Raw genomic sequence first — 20,799 nt, forward strand, 5'->3', positions numbered from 1 at the left:
ATCAGGTCATGATCCCAGGGTCCTGGGATCGAGTCCCGCATCGGGCTCTCTGCTCAGCAGGGAGCCTGCTTCCGTCTCTCTCTCTGCCTACTTGTAATCTCTCTCTGTCAAATAAATAAATAAAATCTTTAAAAAAAAAAAAAAAAAAGAAAAAAGAAACTATTCTGGTAATGAGACTGTAGTGATTCTTCCTCTAACACCCTTTTCCTATTTATTCTGTTTTTAAAATTATCAGGGCAAAAAGAGAAGCATGAGCGTTGCTATGAGACATTGAACATTTATCATAAACACTTACTGCCCTGAACCTAACATTGTTCCCCCAAGCACAGAGCAGATTTAATGCAATACCCTGGTTAAGCAAAGCCTTTGAAATGTGAGGCTATGAATCCGCATGGAGCCTGACAAGTAAAAGGCCTCAAAGTAACCTATGTTTCACTTTATTAAGAGGCTGGGAAGGAAGAAACCCTCTATTAAAATGTACTGTGATGGGGATACTGCCTTGGGATCACATGTGCCTCTGGAACACATGTGCCCTGACTGAGGGCAGCGGTCTGTTCAAGGCGGGCAGCTGCTTACATGCAACGAGTTGTCCAGTTTGTTGACAAAAGCCAGAAATCTAGATTTACTGTGCAAGCTCCTCATTTTTAAATGGTAGCAACTTATTCAAGTTTTTAAAAAATACATTATTGTGACGGTGACTGGGTGTTTCAGTTGGTTGAGTGTTTGACCCTTGGTTTCCGCTCAGGTCATGATCTCATGGGTCATGGGATCAAGCCTGTGTCAGGCTCCCTGCTGAGTGGGAGTCTGCTTGAAAATTCTCTCCCTCTGCCCTACCCTCTTGCTCCCTTCCTCTCTAATAAATACATCTTTAAAAAAATATGTATCATGAGGAAAAACAACAGCTCTATAGGCTGCATGTGGTCTGCTGGCTGCCAAAAAAACACTTCAACTGGTGTGGGGGGGGTGCTGACCTTTGGAGTCAAGCGGCCAGAGGATTCCATCTGAGGAGCAGGTGTGTGTAAAACATGATGGGGAAGGATGAGAGGAATTCGCACTGACTTCCAAGTCATCCACAAAGACCACACTCAGTCCCATTCCCTCTCTCCTGCCTCATAAGAACTCTGAGCTCGTATTTTATTCCATCCTGCAGAGGCGTCAGTGGAAGCTGTGAGGAGCACAGTTCTTGCATAATGAGAATGACCAACTCCCTTTTTATGTCTTCCTCCGGCCAGCAGCTTAGACACAAACACAGACACAAATACTCTCCCTGACAAAACAGCTTTCCAGGCACTTCCTCAGGCCTATTTTGGAAGCACAGGTTCCTGGTGCTTCTGAGGCTGGGTGTGATTCACATTCTGTCACTGCCATGCCATGCCGAGACACTAATCCTGACCATGGCCCACCTCACCAGCATGCTGTGCTGTTAGATGAGCTAACGGGCCCAGGCTGACAATGCAGAAGCAGCTATGTTACCTGGCCACAAAGCTGGCAGTCTTGTCAACGATATTCCTGACTTCTGGAGGAGGATAAATAATTCCCACTACTGGCTTGGAGGGGGTAGAATCCTCCTTCGAAGAAGCTTCTTCTTCTGTGGGCTGTGAAAACAAGAAAAGGAAAATAACGTCTTGAGGTTCCTGATATGGGGGACTGAAGTCAAACTCCTCTAAAATCATTGAGAGCATGGACTCTCTCCCAGGGACTTTCCTTGAGTTAAGACCTTCTGCTCCAGAAAACCGGCTCTTAACTGCACTGTGCCTGCATGGGACTCTCCTGGGGAACCGGTGGAAAGAGCAGCCTCCTTGACTCTCACAAGCTAGCCAGTCTGTGACACCAGGAACCTGGATTTTTACCAAGTGGCCAGACGATTCAGATTTGGGGGAGAGGGGAAAGGATCTGACCACATTCTAAGAAACCATCTTCCAGAATCCAGAAGGCCATGTCTTTACCCAGGGATGTTCCTGGCACGGAATATTTAATGACTGCTGAATAAAGATGGGAAACTCCGCTGGCAGCGCCTTATGCCCTTTCCCTCTGCACCTATTCTTGTCTTAACCACCACTCAATGCTCAAATGTTCTGTGAAACCCCACTGAAATGCACAAATCAACTGTCCCATAAATTCCAGTATTCTTTCTTCACCAGCTTCTTTCCATTAGTAAACAAAGGGAGAGTCTCTCATCTGGAAAAAAAAGATAGCAGTTCCCTGCCTTCACATTCTTTTCTGCTGTTACACTCTCCCCCTCTTCCTCTGATAGCTAAATATCCTGAATTTCCACAGTCTTGCCCTTCCCACTCCCCCCCCCCAATCTGGTCCCCATCCATTTCAAGTGCCCTTCCAAAAGTCAAACATGACTGCCTAGAGCCAACTATAGCCAGCATCTGGTCATGTGACCAGTGACCATTCCTTCACAAAACTCTCCACTCAACTCCCATGCCCCATTATCTGTGTCTTTCCTTCCTGCTCACCACTCCACCTGAGCGAGTTTCCCTCCTGGCTCCTGTTTCACCTCCTGCCCTATATTAGGGTTCCCCAAACTTCTATTCTCCACAGTATTCACACTGTACTCAGGCACTCACAACTATGGCCTTTACTTCCCCTACCACCTTGGGACTGAATAATCCCACCCAAAATGATGCCTCAGATCACTGTTATGTGTCATAGAATTCTAGATTGAGCTGGCTCCGGGGCACTTTTCCTCTCAAACCGCTTTCCTCATCAACGGCCAACCACGCACTCAGTCATCCAAGTCAGAAACATGGCCCTCTTCTTCCTTCCTCGGCCTCCATATCCAATGGTAACAGTTATCAAGCACACAGCAGGTTCCATATACCTTTCTAAAAACTTTAAATATATTAACTCCACAGCCCTTATGAGAGGCCCATGATGTGAATACTCATTACCCTCATTTTACCCGTGACAAAATCGAGGAACGTAAAGCTTAACTAGCCCAAATGGCAGAACCAGGAATCCAACACATCACTTGAGCTGAAGAGCCTGCACCACCAGTCATTGCGTGACTTGCGTTTGCCCATCCAGTCTGTCCCACCCCCGCCCCCAACACACCTAGGGCAGGCGCTCAGCATCTTTTGAGTAACTGTGCTCCTATATATTCTCATCACTACCTGCCTACCTGAATTTCTGAAACACAGATGTCAGTTATCCAGCTTCAAACTCCTCCTTTTCTCCCCACTGTGTACTAGGAGAAGTTCAACCGCCCCCAAAATGCATCTTTTGCTACCACTCTCCCACTCCTAAACTTCAACAACACTTTTTAATTTACTCTCCACCAGAGATACCAGGTGATCCCTACCCTGGTGTCTTTGTAATTATCTGGTATTACCTCACTTTTCCCCAAGTGACTTGGAAAATGCCAGGGATACAGATGTACTTAAAATGGACCTCTTCTGTCATGTACTCTGCTATATTCCCAACCCAAAGCAGTGGTCCCCATACAATATGTGCTCAATAAACGTTTGCTTAATGAATATAAGATGCTGTTAACCTTTCCAATCACCTGTCTGGCAAACTACTAATTCATCCTTTTAAAAGCAATTCACCTATCATTCATGTGGGTTTCACCTACTTTAATTCTCCCTTCACACCATCAAAGAAATGTTGATTAATTTCTTTTGTACCTGATCCTTATAGGGCCTATCACAACATACTGCAATTATTTACACACCTCTTTCCCCCTCAGCTGATTTAAGGGCTGGCTGGTATCATTTATGGTGATCGAAACAATAACCATTTGTAGAATGTTCACTTATATGGCTCCCCACTTAGAACTGTGACCTCCCTAAACTAGGTATGTTTCATTCATTCTAAACACCAGCCTTGCATGGTGTTTAGCTTAGAGCAGATGCTGGGAATTAACAAAAACGTACCGTACAGGTTGGAAAACTAGGGATTACTGGGCAAAAACCGGCGGGCTGGGCAGGCGGCGGTGGGGGACGGCGACGGTGGGCCCAATAACCACAGAAAACCTATGGATGGGCTGGATCAGTGCTTCTCAAACTTTAATCAATCACCTTGAGATCTTGTTAAAATGCATAAGTATTTAGGTCTGGCATTTCTAATTAACTCCCAGGTGATGCTGATGCTGTTGGTCCGCGGACCACACTTTGAGAACCACTGTTCCAAGAGCGCTTCTTTTGCTACCAGAAGAGAGCGCAGAGCGGGAAGCGCGCTGCCTCCTGGGACTTGTAGTCCGTCCAAGCCCTCGTAAAGCGGCCGCTTCCTCCTCCGCATAAGTGAAGAGGGCCCGCACCGGAGGGGAGGACCCAGGCCAAGGATTGGGCTGCCGGTAGAGGTGCGGGGGTCGCAGTACCTGTTTGGGCTCGGTGGCCACGGGCGGTGGCGGGGGCACCGCCTGCACGGGTCCGGCCGGCATGACTGCGACGCTCAGGGCTGCCAGTCCGCCTCGCTGAAGGTGAGCGGTGCTGCGTCAAAGCAGCTTCCCGCACGGACGACACGACAAGCTCCCAAGATGGCGGCAGCCGACAGAGTCGTCGCGGAGGAGGGGAGGCTGACGCACTTCCGGGACTGCCCCTTCTTCGTGATGCAACGTCCTGCCGCCTCCCTGGAGCTTTCTGCGCGAGACGCCGTTGCCATGGCAGCGCTCAAGGCACCGGGCTTGGATTTGTGGGGGATGCCCTGAGGCGCTGGCGCGCTGCCGGCAGTTCCAAGAGCCGACCAGACCGCAAGGGCTGAGGCTGCGACGCAGGAGACTGGGGAGACGTTCTATACCACTCGCCGGACGCTCTCCGCATACACCCCACGGCCCTGGCCCCCTTCTTTACTCCAAAGGTGGGTTCCTCTCTCCCTCCTATTGGCCGGTCATCTTGGAGAGCCCCTTCCCTTATAGCCTGCTTCCTCAAAGTCCCGCTTCCCTCCTCCCTTAAACTCCTCTTCTTTCGCTTCACGCCTACATCTTCTGAACCCCCTTTCCAAACCAAGTCCCAAGGCCTAATTCTCTTTTAGGACTGCCTTTTCTAGGGTCCACTCTCTGCCTTCCATAGGCTGGCCCCCAAACCCCGCGGACCGTCTCGAATCAAGACTTCTTAAAGCTCCATCCCTCACACCCAAAGATGCGTTCTTGCTGACTACTTCCCTAGCTTCCCCGAGCTCACCTCGAATCCCGCCCTTCCCATTTCCTCTCCTGAGATCCTGTCCTCCTTGTTCCGTCTCCGCTCCATCCCAGCGCCGGACTGCAGGCCGGTTTTTAGCCCATGCCTGGATAGTTTGTTTCTTCACCTGTGAAATGGAGGCGGGATAGGAAGAGATGCCCTCCCAAGTGTCTTACCCCATCCCTCTTTTACACACACACACACACACACACACCATAACTGGTTTATGTCGTTGTAATAACGTAGAATGATGATAGCTAGGATTTATTGAACATTTACAGTGGCCAGATCTTCTGCCAAACACTATATGCATTACATCTCTAATTTCTTTTTTTTTTAAGTTTTTCTTTATTAATTTGTCAAAGAGAGAGAGTATAAGCAGGGGGAGTGGCAGGCGGAGGGAAAAGCAGGCTCCCCACTAAGCAAGGACCCTGGACTCCATCCCAGGACCCCCATCCCAGGACTGGGGACTCCATCCCAGGATCCTGGGAAAATGACTTGAGCTTAACCGACTAATCCATCCAGGTTTCCCTACATCACTAATTTCTTAGAGCAATTTATTTACAGACGAGGACAGTGAAGTGCAGAGTTGGTGGCGTGAGAATCCAAACCCAGGCCATTCTTACTCCTCTACTAGTGCAGCTATTCCTTTGTCTTCACTCGGTCCCTTCATTGTCCCCCAGGAATCCAGGCATTAGCAGTCCCGAGTCAGAGGCTGACAACTGGGATATATAGATGGTTTCAGAATTTCCAAGTGTTAGGGCAGCTGGGGCACTGACCAGGAGGTAGGCATAATCTTTACCAGAGGAGAGAGTCCTAGGACTTAGAGTAAGAAGGGGCTTGCATGTTGAATGGGAGTGGAGGAAAGACTCCTGCCCTTCTCTGCAAGTCAGAAGTCCACCTTAAGCATGAGGGAACTGGGGAGACGGCAGAGTTAGTTCCTTCCATTGGTGATGGCCCAATTAGTGCCATCACCCATATGACCTCAGGAATAGTCAGGGCAGGGCTGGCAGCCTCAGGCTCACGATTCCACTCAAGAACCAGGAATTACAGAGAAAGCCCACGTCACGTGCTCCTTCACTTGCCACACACCAAAGTGGTTCTCAAAGCCCTGTTTATAATGGCAAATCCCAATATTCAGAAGAAATGACATAAGGTAACCTTGGATATTTTTCAAAGTTTTGTTTTCCTCTTCCATATTGCTGATGCTTTGGCATTTGTGGCTGCTTCTCAGAACCAGAATCTAACAGGAGTTGGATCTCAGAGGGCCCCAGATGGCAGCTGTAATTATCTGAGGCCAGTCTTTCTCAGTGTCTTCACAGATAAGCTCCCAAGTCCTAGGTGCTTTGCCACCTGAATATTCCTCCTCCCAGGACAGCACTGCTTGCTTGCTTGCTTGCTTGCTTTCCTCCCTCCCATTCCTGGAAGGAAAACCAAAATGTTTCAGTCTGTTATTCTCGTTGGTTTCTGCCTCATTCGTGGGGTATATAAAATCTCCCAGGTGGCAATATCTCGTGAGAGTCCATCGCTGCGGCAGAGTATGTGTGCGGGGATGTGGGCCTTGGTGTGTTTGTGAGTGTTGTAGGGTGGAGACTCGTTGCCCTGGGGGTGGAAATTTATCCCCAGTAGAGATCCTCAGAGGGAAATGGTGGCCTCTAGGGACAGGGCTCCACGGGTCTTTCTCTGTCCCTATTCTTGACGTAGTGCCCAGGATGCCAAAGGCATGCAATCACCATTTGCTTACCGAACACACAGGATCTGACCCTCTACACCTCCACTGTTCAGTACGGTGGCCAGCCATCCATGTGGTGGTGCATTTGAAAATGGTGACTGGTCCAAACTGAGATGTGCTGCAGGTGTCAAAGAGACTGGATTTCAAGACTGAATGTAGAGAAGACTGTAAAATAATCTTAATGGTGTTACGTTGATGTCATGTTGAAGTGATAGTATTTAGAGTTTATTAGGTTAAATAAAATATTTAATTAAAATGAATTTACCTGTTTCTTTTTACCTTTTTTATTTGGCTAGTAGAAAATTTAAAATCCCATGTGCAACTAGCATTATATTCCTTTTGGACAGTGCTGCCCTAGAAGCATCATGGCTTCAAGACAGAGCAGAGATGTTGGACTCAAGAACCCTAGCTCCCTGAGTGACCTTGGCTTCATCCCCTAATTTCCAGAGCCTCAGGTTCCTCATCTGTATAAAGGAGGCAGATTCAGGAAGTAGTGCACAGTAGGACCTGTGGTCAGAGCTTAGCACTATTAAAGCACCTCTGTGCTCAGGCTCAAAACAGGTGAGCCCACATGAGCTTTCCCTCACTTCAGCCCTCTGGCCCTCTCCTTCTGGTACAGCCTCCTCCCTGTCCCGCCAGGAAACTTCCCTGAGATCACACTCACTCACTCTTGCTTTCATCCCTTCTCAGGGACTGAAGAGTGACTCCAGGCCAGCCCTGCACTGGAGACAGGAAACTAGGCATCTGGGTGAGCCTCTGACCTGAGTCCCAGAGCCCACAGACCAGACATCCAGCCTCACAGGCAGGTACCTTTGCAGAGGTGAGGACAGGGCCCAGTCCTCTGAGAGGCCTGAGAAGCCGGCTCAGTCTTCAGGAATCACCCCTTGGTGCCTTTGAGTGTCCCAGGACCTGTGGGCAGCAGCTGGCTCTCAAGTCCTTTCGCCCAGATGGCCCGATCATACCATAGCGAAAGACAGTCCATGTGCTTGCAGGGAGGCAGATTGCCAACTGCAAATAATTACTCAAATAATAATCAGTGCCAGTGTGGCGTATGCTGGGAGGGAAAAGCACAGAATGCTCAGAGGGGTGACAGGTGAACTCACCTGGCCTGGGGACATGCGTGAGCTGCGTTGTCTGAAAGAAGTGTGGGGAGGAAAAGGCACACTCTGGGTGAGAAGATGCTGGGGTGGGAACAGACCACACAGGGCCAGAGCCCAGGGAAGTATTCCAGTGTTTATACTATGAAAAGCCATTCAAGGGCTCGAAGCAGGGGGATGAGTTGCCTTTTAAATGATCATTCTGACCATATACAGATGGATGAGGTGGTGCTGGACAGAGGGATGAGGGTGGCCCCTCCGGGAGGCTGTGGCAGTGGTCTGGGGAGAAGAGGGAGCATGGAACAGCACGACGAACACAGTGGTGGGTTTTCAGTGTGGTCTGGACACAGGACTGGCTGCCTTAGGTGCTTGGATAGGGGGTAGAGAAGGGAATCCGAGGAAGTGCCCAGTTGCACATAGTAGGGGCGCCCTTTTGTTACTGAGTGAGGTTGGGCTGGAAGTAGGTCAGAGGAAGAAAGATTCCTCCACCAGGCCTGGACTTGCTGAGGCTCAGGGAGATCAACCATAGCCTAAATACTGCCTAGGCAGCCTCCGCACTGTAGGGAGGAGCTGTGGTACAAGGAAGCACTTTCTGCAGCTGAGAAAGCCACAGAGAACAAGAGACCCTGCTGTAGGGTGGGGAGAGACCAGGGCTGCCCAGCTCTGAACAGAGAGAAGAGGGTCACACTGGCAAGGCCTGTGATGAGCCACTGGAGGGGTCAGGACAGTCATGCTTTTCCACCTTCTGAGTCAAGGACCAGGGGCCATTCATCCAAATCATTGGCTTCAGAGGTCCACGGACTCCAGAGATGGATGAGAAGCACTCCGTGTGAGCTGCAGGGGGAAGAGGGGGAATACAGAAGGCAGGCAGTGGCTGCAGACAACGATGGTGTTTGCTGTTGTTACTGCTAATAACAGTAATCACCAAACTAATGGTCACTATTTCTCGAGAACTGTTACTCATGTCTTGCCATGCACCAAGCGCTTTACTCGTGGATACTGTTAATGACCTCACAACCGCTCAGCCTGTTTGGGGATGGTGTCCCCATCTTACAGCTGAGACAGCTAGGGTTCATAGGGGTATAGTGACTTGCCTGAGGCCACATAGCCAGGAAAGGGCAGGACTGGAACTCTCTGCATTCACATATAATAGGGCCCCTGTCACCAGAGTGACAGATTTTCAGGTTTTCCTCCCTTACACCTTAAGACAAAGTTAAGGTATTTAAATTTTTTTGTGTGGGTTCTTTTCATTTCCCTGTTCAATTACTCAGTATTCACTTGCCAGTGAATGTCTACCATGGGCTAGGCCTTAGGCTTGCCATACTGGGGATACCACCTTGGCTAAAGTGAACTGAGGACCTGGCCTGGAGTGTGGAGGCCATTCCAGCAGAGAGGGATCAGGGTCCAGATGGGGGAAACCCAGAGAGATGATCTTGCCCAACCTGAAGAGTGCTCAGGGAAGGTTTCTTGGAGGAGGTGATATCCAGGAAGCCCAAAGGATGGGAGGAATTAGGCTGATGATGGGAATTGGATGGGGAAAACATGATTCAGACAGAGTGAACAGATGGGCCCAGGTTCAGAAATGAGTGCCTACACCTGAGCTGCTGGTGGAGCTGACTGGGGCTGAAATACAGAGTATGGGGTGGTGGTGTGGGGACCAGAGAGGGCTGCGGGGAGAACTGCGGCCAGAGGTGGCCTTTCTCCCTTAGGAGTCCTGAGGGGGCGTTGACCAGTGTGACCCGATCTGATCAGATATGGCCCAAATCTCTAGAGCTGAAGTGTATCATTGGAGGGGGCACCCCTGTGGCCCCGCCAGAGACAGCTGCAGTGGTCCAGGTGGGAGATAGTGGTGGCTGGGTAGGATCCAGCACTTCCTGTCATGCTGTAGCTACAACTCTCTCTTAGTTGACTTATGGAGCTGGGACTTGGGAGCGTGGACGTGGGGCAGGGGGATAAGTGGAATTCTGGGGAGGTCTCTTTACTACCCAGGTATTAAAGGGCCCATGGCCTGGGCCTGGGAAAGACTTTTTCCCAGGCTCTAGGTAGGGCTTTTGGCCTAGGACCCACTGGGCAGAGCAGGATTTTGGGAAGTTACCTCCAGCAGCAGCCACATGGTTCTGGCTAACAGGGATCCTCTCTGCTCACCCCAGGAGCCACGAGGATGGCCCACCTGCTGGGCAGCCAGTCCTGCATGGACAGTCTGCGTAAGGACCTTACCGACCTGCAGGGCGCCATCGTGGATGTGTTCTCTCGTGCCGGACCCGTGCGCTTCCCCTCCTGGAAGTTCCCTGATCGTGTGGCCTGCGACCTGGACATGGTGGCCCTGTTAGAGCATTATGACCACGTGCCAGGTGACCCCGAGTTCACGCAGCTGTCCCATGCTGTTCTGCTGGAGCTGGTCATCGACAGGTGAGGGCCTTGACCAAGCCCAGTGATCTTGGGGTGCTGGCATCTGCCCCTTAAATCAGTAAACCAGCCTCAGGATCCGCCCCTTCCGCCACCATCAGGGATCACATCAATATCAATAATCACCTTTAACTGCGCGCCTGTCAGGAGGCTGGCCAGCCCAAGGCCCTCACTGCGATCTCAGCTTCTGTCATGTGCTGTGCTTTCCCATCCTGTCCACCTTTGGGGAGCTGTGGGCCCCCCTCTTGCTCCCTGCAGCTGTGCAGCTCCGAGGGCCACCTCTCCAGCTTCCGTCGGCCACCTACTTAGGGCTTCTGTGCATCGGGGACACCACAGCTGCTGCTCAGAGTTTCCATCCCAGGCCCTTTGTCCTGGTTTCTTGAGAGCTATCGCATTGTCAATGTGGGTCACAAGGTCAGACACAGGATGTGTTTTTCGAGATTCTGGCCCTATTGGGAATATTGCCTCGTAGCCCCGCCACTTCAACACTCTCGTTAAACTTAACATGGCCATCAGCTTTTCACTTCCTGAGGACCACCACCTGGCTCCCTGTGACCAAAACCGTACACGGACTGAAGTCATGGAGGCCTGATAGGCAAGAATAGTTTGGGGATGACTTGCCTGGGGATAAAGAAGCTAGTGTTAAAAAACAAAAAGAAGAAGAAGAAGAAGAAGCTAGGTTTACCACTTAGAGTCCTGGAGGCACACTCAGGATGAAAGTATTCTTTGGAACCCGTGAGAGGCTAAACATGTATAAGCACAGAACACACTTCCTTTTTTTTTTTTTTTAAGACTTTATTTATTTATTTGAGTGAGCGCACATGAACAGGGGAGGGGCTGGAGGACCTGAGGGAGAGGGAGAGGCATGCTCCCCCCTGGGCAGAAAGCCAAACATGGAGGGGGGACTCCATCCCAGGACCCCTAGGATCATGACCTGAGCCAAAGGCAGATGCCTAAGCAACTGAGCCAACCAGGTGCCCCAAATATACCTTCCTCCTCCCTTGCTTTTACCTATGTTATGCTATGCCATCTGCTAGGAACCCCCTGCACACCCCTTCCTGGTCTGGCCAAGCCCCACTCAGCCATCAAGGCCCAATCTTGCCACGCCCCTATAAAGCTGTTGCTGACATGTTTTCCCCACCCCTCTGTCAAGGCCATGCTCTGACTTCTTTCCAGGCATTTTCCCACCCCACCCCACCCCTAATGCTGCCCAACACTGTGGCAGGCACAGTTGTCCCCATTCACAGAGGAATACACCTCAGCTCAGAGAGGCAGTTGGTGTCTCCTCCTGCAAGGTTTTGCCTGCCCAAGATACCCCGTGGGTTTAGGATGACCCCTCTGCCCCCAAAACAAGGCAGGGTCACTTACCTGCTCAGTATGTTCTATAAATACAAGACCTCTTCCTTTAAAGTAGCTTGGTTCCGGGGCACCTGCGCGGCTCAGTGGGTTAAAGCCTCTGCTCAGGTCATGGTCTCAGGGTCCTAGGATCGAGCCCTGCATGGGGCTCTCTGCGCAGTGGGGAGCCTGCTTCCTCCTCTCTCTCTGCCTGACTCTCTGCCTACTTGTGATCTATGTCTGTCAAATAAATAAATAAAATCTTTAAAAAAAAATAAAGTAGCTTGGTTCCCCTGCAAAATTCAAACTTGTCCTTCTAATGCCTGTCTTCCTTAGAGCAGCCCGACTCTAATTTTAAGCACTGAAGTTGGGATAGACCCCTAGCTATCTTCATGCCCCTGATGTCACAGAAGCAGCTTGCCCTGCAGGAGAAGACCCTGACTAGAATCCGGAAGCTGCAGGGTGCCCCTGGCCTGTGTGCTTGCCAGGCCCTTCCACTCAAGGGTCTCAGCCCTGTCCTCTGTAAGGAGAAGGCTCTGAGCTACCTGACGTAAGGCAGCCACCCACCCAGCACTCTCGGAGCATGCGCAATACAACTGAAGCGAGACCCAGTCTGCCAGAGCATCCCCGTGTGGTGGGGAACAGCCAGGCTGAAGTGCTGATAGCCAGGAGGCCCAGAAAAGGCCCCCACGTTCAGCCCTCAGGGAGGGCTTCCTGGAGGAAGTGACCCCTTGGATTGGGTTTGAAGCTGGTCCAGCAGAGCACGTTCTAAGGCCCTCAAGGTCCCCAGAGTCGGAGGCTGCTGGTTGTGGGGTGTACAGGCATGCTGGCACCAGGCTCTACCCTAGCTGACCCTGCCATCTCTGCCCACAGGCTCCTGCTGCTGCTTCAGAGCTGCACGAGCTACTTGGAGAACCTCAGTTCAGAGCAGACAGTGCCTGCTACCAGGGCTGTGGGGCCCTGCATGTCTGTGGGGCTCACGGTGCGACGCTTCTGGAACAGCCTGTTGAGGCTGCGCATGATCTACCAGCAGGCAGCCCCCCAGGTGGGTTAGTCACCCTCACACCTGTCTACCCTGCCCCAGTCCCAGCCTTGTGGCACACCATGTGGGCAAACCACCCAAATTCCTGAAGGAGATGGTGTCACTGTCTGGGCTCACACCACTCAGAGGAGATGGTGTCCCCTCCAGAGGCAGGCCTCGAGGGATCATGTCTGGGCTCCCAGGGTCTGCTGTTTATGCTGAGCCTACCCTGAGTCTCAGTTTGTTCATCTGTACAGTGGGAATAATAACAGTCTCTCCATCTCGGGGCATTGTTGGGTGATACTGTTAATGTTCGCCCCATTCGTTATGGCTTCTCCTATAATTTTCACAAATTCCTGTGAGAATGATCACCATCACCATATCGGGGAGGAATGGAAAACTGAGAGCAGCTATGGTGACACGAGAACAAGCAGGTCCACTGGGCAAAATCTCCGGAACCAGCAGCTGTGGCTTCACTGTTAGACTCCTTGTCCCATGCACAGAACGGCACAGAGCCTGGGGGTTAGGGGGAACAACAGAGAGTTGGCCCAGGCTTGGTAATTTGAGGCAGTGAAGAAAGAAGGTTCTCTCTCCTACTCACGTTGGTGTCAGATATCTAATATCTAAGGGTCTGAACATCAGAAGAGGCTGTACAGAATACTCACCAGGAAACTGATCCCCTCCTGGGTCTGTCTCCTCCATCTGCTTTCCCTTTCTTTTCCTGACCACAGAAAAGAGTAAACCAAGGGGAGAACCTCACCTCCAAGCCCACCGCCAAGGGCGAGCCAGCCAGGAGCCCTGAGCTTGTGACTTCCAAGTTCCTCAAGCCCCCCTCCCCAACGCCACACTTGTCCCAGACCTGCCAAGAGCCGGAGAGCCTCCCCATCAGAGTCTTCCCACAGTGTCCAGCCAGCACTGCCAAGAACAGCAGGAGTATTCACTCCCAGACGGTGGAGACAGCCCTTGTGCCCTGTGATGCATGCACCAGTGTCCAAAGCAGCCTGCGGGAGGTGGGTAAGGCGGTCATCAGCCTGTGTCAGAGCCAGAACCTGCCCTCGTCCTTAGGCCAGTTCCAGCAGCTGGTGCGGGACAGCATGGGCCTCAGGCCGCTGCCAGCCGCCACCATGGGCCACTGGGCAGCCGAGCAGAGCAAAGACCTGACACGCCTCACTAAGCACATGGGGGCCCTCACTCAGCTCGTCGGGCCGCTCAGAGCCCAGCTGGAGGAGGCCGAGGGACAGAAGGAAGGACTGCAAAAGCAGGTGGGCCAGCTGGAGCAGGCACTGCAGCAGGAGCAGGGGGAGCGGCAGCGACAGGCGGACGAGGCCACACAGCAACTGGCAGAATGGGAGTGCCACAGGCAGCAGCTGCTCACAGGTCTGTGCTGGGAAGCGGGGCCCTGAGCCCTGGGGCTCTGCCGCTGCCTTAGCACAGGCTCACTGGGAGGCAGACCCCGTTATAGGGCTGCAGGGACACGTCCGCTGGGGTGAAGAAACCCAGGCTGGGGAGTGGGGTCAGAGGATGGGCAGCTCTCCAATCTGGTTACCCTGCAGGCGGCCGGAGCTTCATCCCACCTGGGGAGCACTGGAGCTGGTGGTGTGGAATGCGTGCCTCAGAGTTGTCCCCTCAGAGGGCAAGGGGGCCGGGGCGTTCATCTCCTCACTCCCATGTGTCCCCAAAGGGGACTCCCTGGGGGAGCTGCTCTCTGGCTTCCATGAAAGCCACCAGACAGAGAGACAGCTAAGGCACTCACTAGGAGCAGGCCAGGGCCCACTGAGGTTGGGAGGCCAGCGGGATTTAGGCAGATCACTGTCCTTTCTGAGCCTGTCACCTCTGTAGAGGACACAGAGGCCCAGAGCAGTGCAGAGACCTGGCAGCCAGCCAATAGGAAACAGGAGGAAGAGGGGTCCAGGCCTCCCGGCCTCTCTGCAGAGCTCCAGTTGGCCCAGGCAGCCCCTCCATACAGCACTGCCTGTCATGACGCTGCAGGGTGCACTGGGCCTGAAGGCCCTGGCCAGGCCCATCGGAATCTCTCTCTCTCTCTCTTTCTCTCTCTCTCAACCGCTGTAGAAACAAGTGACCTCAAGACGAAGGTGGCCACCCTAGAGGGGGAGCTGAAGCAGCAACAGGAGGCCATGCAGGCCTTGGGTGAGGAGCCCCCTTGTATGGCCCTGTACCCCATGTCCTGTGCCCAGTGGTGCTGCTAGATGAGCGGTACTGTCTCTGTCCCTGGGCTTCTAGGAGCCCCAGGGATGGGCCCACCTGGCCACACTGAGTTGGGCTGCCACCACCTCCCACCCAGAGAGCACCTTCTGTTTTCACAGAAGGGTTCAGAGCAGCATTTTCTGGGACACTGAGGCCCAGAGACAGGCTGTGACCCCTTCCGCCCCACCTCAGGTCCCATCATGGGTCAGGGGCAGTGCGGAGACTCGCACCCAGGCTTCTCTGGCTCTACCCCTCCCCACTCAATCCTGCAGAGACGAAGGCACGGCAGTTTCAGGAGGAGGCTGAGCGCAGGGCAGAGGCCGAGAGGCAGGTGCAGCAGCTGGAGGATCAGGTGCAGCTGCTGGCCGGGCGGCTGGATGGGGCCAGCCAGCAGATCCGCTGGGCCAGCACCGAGCTGGACAAGGAGAAGGCCCGTGTTGACAGCATGGTCCGCCACCAGGAGGTGAGGATCGAGGGGTGTCTGTGACATAGGCTGCAGGAAGAGAGAGCCCCACTGGTTAGGGGGGTACCTGCCCAGCAACACACAGACCCAGGCTTTTGTTTGATCTTTATCAAGAACCTGAGCCTTCCCCTGGGCCCCCGGCACTGGGGAAACAGCGATCCAGGGACAGATGCAGCCAAAGGTGGCCTTGCTCTGGAGGAGCTCCCCGCCCAGCGAGGACAAACAGCTGGGTCACCACAGCTCTGCTGCCAGATGGCTAGGAGGTGCAGGGAAAGTGCTACAGGTGTCCACAGAGGGACAGTCACATCTGTGGGAATCCAGGATGGCTTCTGGGAAGGAATGGCCTTTGAACTGGATGCCAGGAGCTGGAGAGGAGTCCATCAATCAGAGAAAGGATAGGGATGACAAAGAGCGAGCCAAGGCCCAGGTTACAGCTGTGCCCTGGGCACAGGGGCCCTGCAGGAACCCTCAAGGGTAGGGCTGAGGGAGCAGGTGACCTGCCACCTGAAGTAGTTATGGCCCAGGCCGGGAAGGCCTTTCAGTCCCAAGCTGGTGTTTTCCTCAGTTCCCTGTGAACGGTCATGGTCACCAGGTATCAATGTGTGCTGTGGACAAGGGGCTAGGCCTCGGCCTCTGTAGCCCCCTTGTTCTTATTCCTCATCACCACAGTAGGAGGTGGACAGTCTCGTCGTCCCTATTTTATGGAGGAGGAGATTGGGGCTCAGGGAGATTATGGCAATTATGCAAAGCTTCGCAGCCAGCCGGAGCTAGAGCCCAGACTCGGAGCAGACCGGCACTGGCTTTTCCTGTATTGCACTCAGTGGGTGTCAGGAAAAGTGGATCCCAAGTGATATGGGCTGACGGGACACAGGAAACCTAAGGAGAAAAAGAGAATGTATTGCCCAGAATTCCTCCCCCAGTGGAGACTGTGACTGGAAAGAAGAGGGGACAAGATTGATAGTCAGTCCCTTGCTTTCCAAAGTGGCAGGGGTCTGCAAAGTGGGGGGCCTGGGCCTGACCGGGTGGGGGGGCCCAGTGGGGTGTGCACCACTGGCCCCTCTGCCCCTTCTGCTGCACACGCATGCACAGCCTCCCCTGTACACAGACAGGCACAAGGGGGCGCATCAGAGATACCAAGGCCTCTTCTGTCCCACGCTGAGCCTTGCCCCATGGGCCTCATGGCCTCCCTGCCTGCCCACCCTGCCTCAGTCCCTGCAGTCCAAACAGCGAGCCCTGCTACAGCAGCTGGACAACCTGGACCAAGAGCGTGAGGAGCTTCGGGGCAGCCTGGATGAGGCCGAGGCCCAGCGGGCCCAGGTGGAGGAGCAGCTGCAGAGCTTACAGAGCGAGAGGGAGCAGGGGCAGAGCCAGCTCCTGGCCCAGCAGGTGGGAGCCGGCAGGGTAAGGGTGCCGATGGCTCCCAGACATGGGCCTGTCCCATGTCTGGACTGGTGGGGAGAGGGGTTGTCCCCAGGGGAGCTGGGAGCCATTTGTTGCATAAGGCTTGAGCCTCCCCCTGCCCCAGGAGCTGCTGCAGAGCCTGCAACAGGAGAACCAAGGCCTGGAGCAGGCCACGACGGATCTGCGGCTGACCATATCAGAGCTGGAACGTGAGCTCACAGAGCTGAGGGAGCGGGAGCGGCTGCTGGTGGCCTTCCCAGACCTGCACAGACCCATCGAGGCCCAGATCCCAAGTAGGGGCCCAGAGGTGCTGACCAGGGCGTACTGGGGCCTGGACAGGGAGCTGAGGGCTCACCTAGGCAAGACACTGGAGTCTGCAGCTCCCTGGCCTGCAGTGTGGTCCCTACTGAGTCCCCAGGACACGGAAGGCGCTTCGTGTGTTAGCCACTCTGTAGATGGGGACACAGAAGCCCCGAGGCAAGGAGACTGCCCACTGTCCGCATGCTGAATCCTCGTGCAGGTCTAACCACCTCTGTAACCACCTCATGTGCTCTTCACCATGTCACATGCCAGTCCTTGCTCAACATCCTGGTGTCCCCCGTCCTGGTGTCTCCCCAAACTACAGCATGGGGCCAGCTCCATGGGCACCGCCCCAGCTTTCCAGTGTCCAGTGTCATGCCCCCCATGCCCTAGGAGTACTAGGTACCCATCTCAGCAGAGAACTGGATGCCAGGCAACCTAGGTTCTTTGAGGCCCTCAGCCCTCATCCCTGGGGGGGTGAATCCATTTGCAGGGCTGTCGGGTAGAGTGACGTAATTTAGCTTGGTCATACTAAGTCATCGGTCCTGTGCGCAGCGGGCCAGGGCCTTCCATTGTCTTTTGATCCGCCCCATAAGATGGGTAACAGCCCTTTCACAAGCCACAAGACCGAGAAACAGCAGGCAGCAACTTGCTTAGGTTCAGAGTCAGAAAGCAAGCATCCATCTCCCCAGTGGTGGGAAAGAACGTGCTTGCTGAGTTCTGTGACTCATACACAAGAGCTGGCTGCGTGGCCTGAGACAGCTTGCTGTCTCTCTGAAAACAAGCGGCTTTGGAAGGGATTCACTCTCTTACCCAGTTACAGCATCTTCAGTGAGCCTGAGGTCCCAGTGAGCTTGCCGTGGTCACCTCCCAGCAGGGAGGGGGTGGGAAACCGGGACAGGACCTCAGGAGAAGGATGATGAGGTCGGGGGTGGGAGGAGGTAGAGCACGGGCCCTGCTCGGCTCCCCTGTGCTCGCCAGGCCACCAACCTAAGGTACACCCCAGCTAGCGTGTGTGCCCTCGGCACCAGGGTCAGCCCTGGCAGGGGGAGGTAACAGATGGTATATCCCTGCAGGCTCCAGCAATGTTACTGATGACATGGAGAGGCAGATACAGGCCAACGACATCCGCATCCAGGTCCTGCAGGAGGAGAATGGGCGGCTCCAGTCTATGCTGTCCAAAATCCGGGAGGTAGCCCAGCAGGGAAGCCTGAAGGTGAGCAGCCTGGCTCCCCAACCTGAGAGGGCCGGCTCTTGGGGACTTGGGGGAGGCCCCTGACCCAGCAGGTCTTCAGACCCTACCCTGGGAACCTACCCAAAGCCTGCATCATCACATGTGGTTTCCATGTTTCAAGCAGGCGTGAGAATGGTACGGTGCCTTTCCATTTTCCCCTTCTAGCTCTTGTTCACTTTAAGGACAACCAGGAATCTTGTCAGAAAGCCAAACTTCTCACATTTAACTGCAGCTGGGGTGGCCCTGGAGGGCTTCCCAAACCCTGCACCTGAGAGGAGGGGGCTGATGGTATGGGTTTCAGCCCTCCCTTCTCCTCCATGGCAAGAACACCCTTGCTGAACGGTGCAGAGAGATTTCCAGGGCCTTTCTGAATTTGCTTTCTTTGCAGCTGATTCCACAGGACCAGCTTTGGGCCCCTCCCAGCAAAGGAATCCAGGGAACAGTGCCCCCAGCCCAGGCCCAGAATGCTTCTCCAGGGTGAGTAAGGCTTTGAGGGAGGTGGGGAAGATGGGGGTGGGTTGGTCCTCCTCACTCACGGGAGATCTTGTCATCTGGTCCTCCCTCAGGCTCCTGGGCAGGCGGCACCTGCCTAGCAGCAGGACAGCCAGCGTGGGCAGGACCCTCCCATGCCAGCTCCGGGAATCCCCACCTCAGCAGTCCTGCGGTCGGCCCGGCAGGTCCTCCCTGGAGGACATGACCCACTCAACCAACTGTGCTCAGAACCCCATCCGGGCCTTGGCCAGGCTGAGGAGGAGACTGTCACCAGGCCAGAGCCAGGCCAGCCCTGCATACCAGCCCCAGGAGCGGCCCATGTAGCCTGCCGTGTGGTGGGGCTGGAGGGCAGGTGGCTGGCAACCCGTTCCATGTAATAAAGCCCCAGCCATCTGCCCACAGCACCCTTGGCCTCACAGCACTGGCTGAGTCAGAGGCAGAGTCCTTCCTCCCCCATTCTGGGTGGGGACCACTGAGTCCCCAGCCATGTAGGTCGTCTGCTGGCAGAGGCCTAGCACACTGTCCTGACAGGACAGTGGGAAAAGAGGGTACACAAAGGACAGCAAGAAGCTTTAGCACCTGGGCCAGGTGAAAGGTAGTCTTTTGATCCCCAGAGCAAGCACAAAAGGTTGACAGACTCAGTGACCCTACCCATGGAGCATAGTAGGGTCAGGGTAGGGGTAGGTCAGGGAAGGAGAGCAGCTGCCAAGGTAGGCCTGGTGAGGAAGGAGTCAGAGAAGGGGTTCCTGGCTCTAGGTTCCTCCTACCCCCAGCTCTGAACCCAGGATGGGGACATTAAGGACCCAAAAAAGTCAGTTATCCTTTTTACTAAGAAACTATTCACCTTCAGGAAATGTGAGTCAAAAGGATTTCTCTAAATCTGGGAGGTTGGATCCCTAGAAGGCAGGGCAAGGCCTCACCTAACCCGACAGCAGGACCCTCAGCAAGCCCTAGATTTCCCAGGCCTGTCTCTTGGGCCCTGACACTCATGCCACCCAGCCATGCCGGGCCCACAGTCCAGTTCTCTCCACGAAGCCTCCAGCCTGCCCTGGGTCACCTCAGCAGTGAAAGACAGGCTCTAAGGCCTTGCTGAGGACTTCTCAGGGTGGGCACTCCCAGCTTCCTGTGACATCTTCCCCAGGCGAGGAGGCCAGCAGGGAGAGTGCCTCAGTTTACAAGAAAGGTCAAGAGGGGCCATGTGTGTAGCTAAATGGGCATGGCCGCTACCTGCCCAACTCCAGCTTCTGTGGAGCCTGGCGTTGTGGAGGGAGGCTGGGATGCCCTGGCCCTTACGGGCGAAAGCCAGCCCTTGGGGTGGGGTCTCTGAGGCAAGACACGTGGGTCCAAGTCCAGGGTAGGACCAATCACAGCTCATCTCCCCTCTGCTCACAGTTCTGGAGGTCAGGAGTTCAGGCCCTGTATCTGGGTTTTCTGTTCAGAATCTTAGAAGACTCAAGTCAAAGTATCTGCCAGGTTACATTCTTTTCTGACAGCTCTGGGAAAGGACCCACTCCCAGGCTCCTTCTGACCGCTGGCAGAACTCCGATCCTTGCAGCTGTAGGACTAAGGTCCATCTCCCCGATAGCTGCTGTCAGCAGGGGCCACTCTTAGCACTCGGAAGCTGTCTGCCTTCCTTGCCACGTGGCCCCCTCCATCTTCAAGTCAGCAACAGAGAATTTCTCACACACTGAATGCCCTTCTTGCTTCAACTTTCTGACTTCCTATTCTTCCACCGGGCCAGTGAAAACTCTCTGCTTCTAATGGGCTCTCATGGTTAGGTCAGACCCTCTTGGATACTTTCCCTATCTTAAGATCAACCCTGCCATATAACCTCATCATGGGGGTAAAATCTATTACACTCCCCATTGCAGGTTTACAACAAGGCATGTCCATGAGGGCTGGGGGCAGGGTATCTTGAAGCCTGTCTTAGAATCCCCCCTCACAGGCAGCAGAGCCTAAGGCGACTTTTCTGTCTTAAGACCTCCAC

At 54.0% G+C, this 20,799-nt stretch overlaps 2 protein-coding genes across 4 annotated transcripts in view; one reads left to right on the top strand and one right to left on the bottom strand.

Moving 5' to 3' along the window:
- Positions 1–4,489, bottom strand: part of SF3A1 (splicing factor 3a subunit 1) — a 21,332-nt gene extending 16,843 nt beyond the window's left edge. Inside the window, exons 1-2 of the mRNA XM_059408814.1 lie at positions 4,328–4,489; positions 1,474–1,595 (exon numbers count right to left, since the gene is read on the bottom strand). Coding sequence (XP_059264797.1) covers positions 1,474–1,595; positions 4,328–4,390 — 185 coding nt within the window. The 5' untranslated portion in view covers positions 4,391–4,489. The remainder of the gene's footprint in view (positions 1–1,473; positions 1,596–4,327) is intronic.
- A 142-nt stretch (positions 4,490–4,631) lies between these two features.
- On the top strand, positions 4,632–20,723 carry CCDC157 (coiled-coil domain containing 157). Of its 3 annotated transcripts, XM_059408816.1 has the most exons (12): positions 4,632–4,806; positions 7,549–7,606; positions 10,106–10,364; positions 12,570–12,741; positions 13,449–14,094; positions 14,788–14,865; positions 15,195–15,385; positions 16,595–16,771; positions 16,911–17,079; positions 18,163–18,302; positions 18,709–18,797; positions 18,887–20,723. In XM_059408816.1, exons 3-12 carry the CDS (start codon positions 10,117–10,119, stop codon positions 19,134–19,136), a joined length of 2,160 nt encoding a protein of 719 aa, XP_059264799.1. In that variant the 5' UTR covers positions 4,632–4,806; positions 7,549–7,606; positions 10,106–10,116; the 3' UTR covers positions 19,137–20,723. The 3 variants fall into 3 exon arrangements, with proteins under 3 accessions (XP_059264799.1, XP_059264798.1, XP_059264800.1); XM_059408815.1 differs by lacking the exon at positions 7,549–7,606; XM_059408817.1 differs by lacking the exons at positions 7,549–7,606; positions 18,887–20,723 and having other exon boundaries at positions 16,911–17,093; positions 18,709–18,796.
- Positions 20,724–20,799: the final 76 nt, after the last annotated feature.

This window comes from Mustela nigripes, chromosome 8, assembly GCF_022355385.1.
Source record: "Mustela nigripes isolate SB6536 chromosome 8, MUSNIG.SB6536, whole genome shotgun sequence".
Lineage (NCBI taxonomy): Eukaryota > Metazoa > Chordata > Mammalia > Carnivora > Mustelidae > Mustela > Mustela nigripes.